At 37.1% G+C, this 8,116-nt stretch overlaps 1 protein-coding gene across 1 annotated transcript; it reads left to right on the forward strand.

The window, feature by feature from the left end:
• Positions 1 to 6,276, forward strand: LOC112284297 (uncharacterized). Its single transcript, XM_024523988.3, has 13 exons — positions 1 to 640; positions 1,334 to 1,508; positions 1,704 to 1,787; positions 2,100 to 2,341; positions 2,900 to 3,134; positions 3,296 to 3,375; positions 3,641 to 3,725; positions 3,987 to 4,118; positions 4,330 to 4,443; positions 4,847 to 4,894; positions 5,057 to 5,141; positions 5,299 to 5,352; positions 5,612 to 6,276. The coding sequence occupies exons 1-13, from the start codon at positions 390 to 392 to the stop codon at positions 5,794 to 5,796; spliced, it is 1,770 nt and encodes a 589-aa protein (XP_024379756.1). The 5' UTR covers positions 1 to 389; the 3' UTR covers positions 5,797 to 6,276.
• Positions 6,277 to 8,116: the final 1,840 nt, after the last annotated feature.

Consider the following 8,116-nt stretch of genomic DNA (forward strand, 5'->3'; position numbering starts at 1 on the left):
GCTATTCGTACAACATTTCCCAGCTGAAGAAGTGGTGCTGGGGAGTGGTGCATGCTTGATTAACCCACCTCATTAGCTTCGTTTTGGGCTCAAGTGTGGAAATGCTGGCCAGCGACAGGGAACTTCTAGTCTCTTCGCTCCCATTTCCTGTAGCGCGTCCCAGTAACTGGGACATAATCGAAGCCGCGGACAAAGAAGGTCTCTTCTTCATACTGTCTTACAGGAATGCGATAAGTGTTGCAGACGAAATTAGGTGAATTTTACCAAGAGGAGCTTGAGCTTCAAAGTAGAAGTTCAAAACATAGTGTAGAGAACAGGGAGTTAGCGGGATGGTCTTGTTGTCAAGTATTGCAAGGGTAGAGAGCAGTAGATAAGACCTTAAGACTGAGATGGAGCAAACAAGAAGTTGGTTCAATCGGTTTCAACCCAGAGGTGATAGGATTAAGAGTAACGAGTCTAAGAAAAATGGATCGGCGGGATCGGAGAGCGGCAAGGATCCTCTTAAAAGCCCTCGACCTGATGCTAATGCGAGCGATGAGTTGCCTTCAAGCATCACCAGGCAGAAAGTGGCAGCCGCTAAGCAGTACATTGAAAATCACTACAAATCACAAATGAAGAACTTGCACGAGCGAAAGCTAAGGTATTGAGGCCTGTTAAGAATCCTTGGCTTCTCACTTCAGCTGCCCAAATTCTCTCCGTCTCTTTCCTTTATGTTCTTGGATTGTACCCCGAGTATTTGATTATATATTTTGTGTGCGATTGTGCAAGCCCTTGCTTTAATTTAATTTAATTTTTTTGATAGGTAATTTTCACTTGCACATTTTAGATAAGCATTCTCTTACTTCGCGAAGATGAGAAGCTGTTTCTATTTTCAAGCCACGCTCACCGGGCCCTCTTGCTCCGTTGTTACGAGTTGCAGCTGGCACTTGCTTAATTCGCCAGTTTTTGTATTGGTGAAACAGCTGCTCAAACTTGATATTCAATAATCTCAAACGCAGTTTACGATTCGATTGTAAAGTAGTTGATGGTATTGCTCTACTGCAGTACAAGTCGGTTGAATGTTACAGCACTGTTATCCCTGAGCCTGTAGGATCCTTGCTCGGAAGTTTACGTCGTTCATGTTTGTTATTGAGTTGATCAAAGTATCTCTCAATGTTTATGCCAGTTTCGATTGTTGGAATTGCAAAGGTTGTGCTCGAGAAACTTTTGCATTGGAGTACAATCGGGCAAAGGGGTTCTTCTTGTCTTGGACGATAATTGCTGAACTGCTTTCGAACGTAGTGGTTGTGGATTCACTGAACACTCATGGTAATTGGTTGGTTGACTTCATCAGACGTTGGTCGTTGGAGCGGAAGCTGGCTGATGCAGACGTTACAGAGGAGGAGCAGAATAATCTGCTCAAGGATCTTGAGAGAAAAGAAACGGAGTACATGCGCTTGCAACGCCACAAAATGGGAGTAGAGGATTTTGAACTTCTGACCATCATTGGGCGCGGAGCATTTGGCGAGGTATGTGTCCTTAGTCTGAATCTGCATTCCATATTCGACTAGTTTGTTTAAATGCACTTGAATTTGCTAACCGTGCCAAGTTCGGTCATACTTCCGGTTATATGCTGTGTGCCTTTTCTAGCATGTGAAAATGTATTTGATTAAGACATCGGGGATTTGATATTAGCTAATTTAAGCTGATGTTGCATGTGACAGGTGAGGTTGTGCAGAGAGAAAACAAGTTCTACAGTCTATGCCATGAAAAAACTGAAGAAGTCTGAGATGCTTCGAAGAGGCCAGGTACTTTAATCTTTGTATTTTTCTATTTGCTTGATAGAATCGTGTCCACTGTGGAGATCACTTTCAAAAGATATCGGATGCTAGGAAAACGGGAGAAATTTTAAACGGAAACGAGTTCTTGCATCCTTGAATTTTGCTGTAGCATACAAGTTCTTGAGAAATTTTCTGTCACCTTACCGCATAATTGAAAATATTGGACTAACTCTTCTTTTTCATCATAAGAATGATAACAATAATAATGATAAATATTTTTATCGACTATGATAGTGAAAAATCATAGCCATTGAATTGAAAATTTTGCGGTAATTGCAGGTGGAGCATGTAAAAGCAGAGAGAAATTTGCTTGCAGAGGTCGATAGCAATTGTATTGTGAAGTTGTATTGCTCGTTTCAAGATGAGGAGTATTTGTATTTGATCATGGAGTATTTGCCTGGAGGAGACATGATGACGCTTCTCATGCGGAAGGACACATTGTCTGAAGATGAAGCTAGATTCTATGTTGGGCAGTGTGTTTTGGCTATTGAGTCAATCCACAAGCACAATTATATACATAGGTAATTCCAAATGTCCTATTAATCTCTGACTGTGTTTATGTGGGATCTCAAATTTTTAGCTGCAGGTTAAATGCTGCTTGCGGTCAGCTGATTGCTTCCTAGGGCATTTCTTTAACTACGTCAACTTTTTAGTATGCATTTCCATAAAATTAATTAGTTGAAAAATATGGCTTTTGAAAAACGATCTACTATTTATCATGATTTATAATTTATAAATTATCATACTGCTATAGATTTTCTCTTTTCTTTATGATAGTTGCATGTGACAGTTAGAAAGTATTTCGACTTAAAAGATTTTGAAGTCGAAATTAATTTGATTGCCAGTAGAAGTCTCTCGATGAACAAAGTAGAGATCATCACAGTATCATCGAACATCTAACATATGCACTTACGAACGCAATCTAACTGTTGTAGGGAAGTCTTACTAAAAGCCGAGATTTAGTTATCACATCGGGGTCCCACAAAAGAGTTATGACATCTCAGTTTACTGGTCCATGTTTCCAAACATGTTTTTGAGATTCTTTTCTGTTGATTCTGGTCTATTCTGGTTTTTCTCAGGGATATCAAGCCGGATAATCTGCTCTTGGATAAGAACGGACACATGAAGTTATCCGATTTTGGCCTTTGTAAGCCTTTAGACTGTTCCAACTTGCCTGCATTGCAAGAGTACGAGCTAAATCAAAATAACACCAAAGATCCTCTAAATCCCAGGCAGCATAGATCTGCTTCACCCGGACCAAGGCGAACACAGCAGGAACAGCTACTTCACTGGCAAAGGAACAGACGAATGCTGGTAATCTTCTTTGCATTCCATTTTGCAGTAGCTCTTCGTCCTCTTCACAATTTCTGCCTTTGTCATAGATGTCATCTTCTAGGTTTGCATACAGAGGAGTGCAAGTGGCACTCCATTGATCATCTGTAATCTCAAGTATTGACACAAAGTTTCGCATTCAGGCATATTCAACAGTCGGCACTCCAGATTATATTGCTCCTGAAGTACTGCTGAAGAAAGGCTATGGGATGGAGTGTGACTGGTATGCATCGAATTGATTCATATTACTGAAACTTGCTCTTGATGTCCCTGGTCTAAGTTGAGCTGTGCCCCATATGACATTGACTCATTATTTGGAGTTGCCCGAGGATAACATATATAAGCACAATGTTACTCCAAATGTATGGTATCTGTTGCTCAAGATAGAAATTACTCGAGATACTTTATACTCGACTAGGTTGGGAGGAAGCCCCGCATGTTAGGTTTTTGTTCAGCCCAGAACAGTTCAACATATGATTTTCCTGCAGGTGGTCACTAGGAGCAATCATGTACGAGATGCTGGTTGGTTACCCCCCTTTCTACTCTGATGAACCCATGACAACTTGTCGCAAGGTAGGTATCTCTTGTCGTCTTTTCGTTTCTTTTTGTGTGCTTTCATTTGTCTATAGTGAACATTGTCCATGTTGTTTCAAATTTTCTAATAACCAATTCCATAAGCAAAACAATTATCATAACATGTTTTAATTGTCTTAATTATGTCATTACCCGTAGGTTCTGAAACTGCTAAAGTTGAGAATGTGAACATTCTTAGTTCTGGCACTCTGGGCTTATTTCGGTTGTTCTTGGATGTGTTGGTTATGGGAGTTGGATTAGATCGTCAATTGGAGAAATAATTTAAAGTTCCCAGACGAAGCTAAACTCGCACCTGAGGCGAAGGATATTATCAGTAGATTGTTGTGTGACGTGGAGCACCGCCTAGGGACTAGGGGTGTCGCGGAGATTAAGGTAGGCTACATTTTGGGGTGTACCACAAAAACTTTCAAACTAGAGAATGCGTTTAGGGTTATTTCATACTTATTATAACACGATTCCTGGAAACTTTGGTATTTTGGATCTCCTTCACAGGTTCAGTGCTGTCTGTATTGGATAGTCACGCCAATATTTGTAAGACGTTATTTTACGAGTCTAATTCATCATCGTTTTGTGACTATCGCAGAATCATCCATGGTTCAAAGGATTGCCATGGGAAAGGTTATATGAAATGGAGGCCGCTTTTAAACCGGAAGTGAAAGATGAGTTGGATACTCAGAATTTTGAGAAATTTGAAGAGGTTAACAGTCCTTCCTATCTAGAACATTCGTTTACCTTTCAAATCAGAATCTTTGGCACTCTTAGAGTTGTTAAACTCTGATGATAATTTTCAAATAGTTTTCAGCTAGTTTATCACAATTCCTACTATTGTGCCCCGAGTAGTTCTGTCAAGTTATTGATCTTCCTTCGCATGAGTTGACTTGTTAAATAGGGCCGAAGTCTGTATAATTTTGGATTAATTGGGATATCTACGGGTGGGTTACTGCCTTGTTCGCACTTACTTGAGGTTGATATAGCTTAACATTGATGTGACGATGTTATAAGAGTGCGTTTTAATGTTATCCTCACTGATAACCCGTAGACTCTGGTAAATCTTCGTGATCCGGAAATCTTTGATGCTCATTGAAGCTTGATATTTGCAGAATGATTCCCAAATACCATCATCTACCAGATCAGGACCATGGAGAAAGGTATGCAGTTTCAAGTGTCAAATGCGTCATCTCAACCCAGATTGCCTTGAGTTGTTCAGCCCGTGCCTTACGAAGTTCACGCAAACGTATCCAGAATGTACAGGTTTTTGTAAGAGGTCACTGTGTCTGTCTGGGCTCGATTGTAACAGAAATTGGGTGCAGATGCTGTCATCAAAGGACGTCAACTTTGTGGGCTATACTTACAAGAATTTCGAGATTGTCCAAGATGTCAATATACCTGGAATTGGTATGTTTTGGGTCACCTGAATTTGGTGCTATTCAATGGAATAGTCCCAACCTTGAAAGTTGCCCATGTCTTCTATTTATTTCTATCAAATAACAATAGGTTTTGACATCGTAGTAATGCTTGCGGGCTTGACCTAATCTTCACATTCCCTGAGCAGCGGAGCTGAAAAAAAAGGGAAAGCCAAAGAGGCCATCAATCAAGACCCTCTTCGGTGAGAGTTTGCTTCTCTTTTACACGCTGGTTTAAGGAAGATGCTCTGCTGGTATTTGGATCATGGTCTTGTGTAATATCTTTAGCTGGGATCCCTTCATCTTTCATGGCAGTGTTTTCACACTAAAGTGCTATCCCTTCTCAACTTCTTTTGAACCCTTCCGAAGTGTTGTACACGCATACATCGTGCTTGATGATTGTAAGATGACATGAAGACGTGCCGGTCAAGCTAAAATGGGTTTATGTGATTATCTTTTCAGATGCTCAAGGAGGCCTCAATGGTCACATCCAAGGCAGCTTTCTGTGTCACTTGCCCACACCTATTGAGATTTCCGAAAGCCCAGAAACGTCACCTTCTGGCAGCATTTCTTCACCCCCTCGATCAAACGCAAGCTACTACAAATCACTACCACCGATGTATCCATGTCAAAGTAACACCCGATAGATAGTTATACCTCTTCATTCTTTTCAAAGCATTGTGCAATTGCCAGGCACCCAGTAACATGTCTGTATGCCTACTTCGTGAGGCTTTGCATTTTCTGTACCTTGTCCCAAAGGGCTCACTGCAGGACTGACATGCGACAGTTATAGGAAATGAACACTTACACTTTGTCAATATGACGAGTGAGTTGGTTGTAAATGGTATGCATTTAGGTACACCGATATGGTAACAAACACAAAGACCATACAAATAAGCCTCACTTTTTTCTTTTTCTTTTTTCTCTTCTAGAATGACACCAGTAGTTTCTTACCCATGTTATATCTTTGGGCTGATGCTTCCCCTCAAAAGTTTTAGCTGATTTTATTTGAAAAGAAGTAGATGTTTGGATAAGTTTGTATCCACTTCCAATTATATTTGTTAGTTTTTTAGGAATTATTATTGTAGCACTTTGCATATTTGTGTCATAAAATTTGATCTTCATAAGTGGGTGTCGTGAACTTATGCATGCTGTAGGTGTGATCTTTATTTGTGTTTTGAACCAGTATTGTAAAATTTATGTCATGCTATCTTTGGAATAATTAGAGTTTGTAAGAGTGGTAAAATTAGAAATGCTTTAGGATGATTATCTTTAAAATTCCATTTATTATCATGTTAAGAACGCAAAAACATATCAAATTGTAACACGAATTGATTTTGTAATAGATGAATGTTTGTTGGTTTTCTGAACGTTTTTTTCTAGATAATTATATATCATATGTTTCAAATTCTCTGAATTTGGATTGTTTGATGTTTTTTTTTATTCTGAGAACCTCAAGCCATAAAGAAGAATTGGTGAAATATCCTAATATCAGAAAGTTTAAGACAGAAAATACCTAAAGCATTTGGTGCTGATTGAAAATATGCAACAAAGACAAAGAGCATTTAAGATATCATTCTAAGTTTGTTATTAATTATTTTTCGAAATAAGACTTCAAAATTTAATGACCACAAAACCTAAAAATGTCAACCAATACCTAAATAATAAAAATTGTTAAACTACTGCATGTATACGTCTAAAAAAAACTGTAATATATTATAATATTCATAAACATAAGTATATTTGTATAAATACAACTTCAATGACATTGAAATCTTTTGATTCTCTTACAAAGCAATGGATATATACATACATATATATATATATATATATATATATGCATATATTAAAGTAATTTTAAAACATCAAATATTGATTTGGATATTCAAAAGAACAAAAGTTTATGGTTTAGTATATATAGTAAAGATATTTATTTAAAAAATGAAATTTATTTGCAATAACTAAAAATTAAATAGCTCTTTAATAATTAATGGGTATCATAAATTAATTAAAAGAATTAAAAATTTCTTTGTTATTGTGTTTAAAAATGTTTTTCTATTAAAATGGTCTTATTGGGTATATGATATGGTATGATAGTGATGTGAAGAATAGCTCAATAATCTTTTTAAAAATAATTGAAATAGTTTCTACAATCCCAACTTAGCCAAAAAAAAATATATATTCATGTGTGTTTGTATGTATGTATGTTTATATAATCGATGTATTATTACATAACTTGTAATGCAAAAAAGTCAAACATAATGATTATTGATTTATTCAAAAAGAATCAAATAAAAATTTAAGAAACATTTACAAGAACCCCAAACATTAGGTGAAAACTTCATATATACATATTTTTTTCTCAAGAATCAATATTCTTATACTTTTCTTTTTGTTCCAATTCCACTGAAATCTGACAAACGATACTTAAAAAATCTAAACTTGATAATCATATATTTGCTGCTTAGTAGCATTGCAAAAAACCTTTTTAGATTGTACCACAAAACCTTTAAGACTTGAAACAAGGCTATGATTGTCAAAATCTTATAGCAAGCCAACGAGGTATTTCTAGACATTATGACCTTAATACAGTCCACAATGACAGTCACAATCCAAAAAAAGTACATATTAATATTTTCACGCCCTACCATATTTACTCTCCAAATCCTGTGTGTTTTTCTGGGTGTTCGGCAATACCATACTCACTAAAACAAAATGCATATATATATATATATATACATACATACATACATAGAAGTAATTCAACACTTCCTAATATAGGTATGAAATAAATAGCAAAGAGATAAGAAACTTTGAATTTGTATCCAAGCTTGTGCCCATGAATCACTGACGCCCTCGTAATGACTATGTCTTACATTCAGATCTCAAAACAGCAGTTCTTGTATAGTTAATTACCCTGCGACAAAATTTTCAGCATTCAGTTGTGCGATTTTGGTCTAGCAAGTC

The sequence above is a fragment of the Physcomitrium patens genome, chromosome 7, assembly GCF_059467195.1.
Source record: "Physcomitrium patens ecotype Gransden chromosome 7, ASM5946719v1, whole genome shotgun sequence".
Taxonomy (NCBI): Eukaryota; Viridiplantae; Streptophyta; class Bryopsida; order Funariales; family Funariaceae; genus Physcomitrium; species Physcomitrium patens.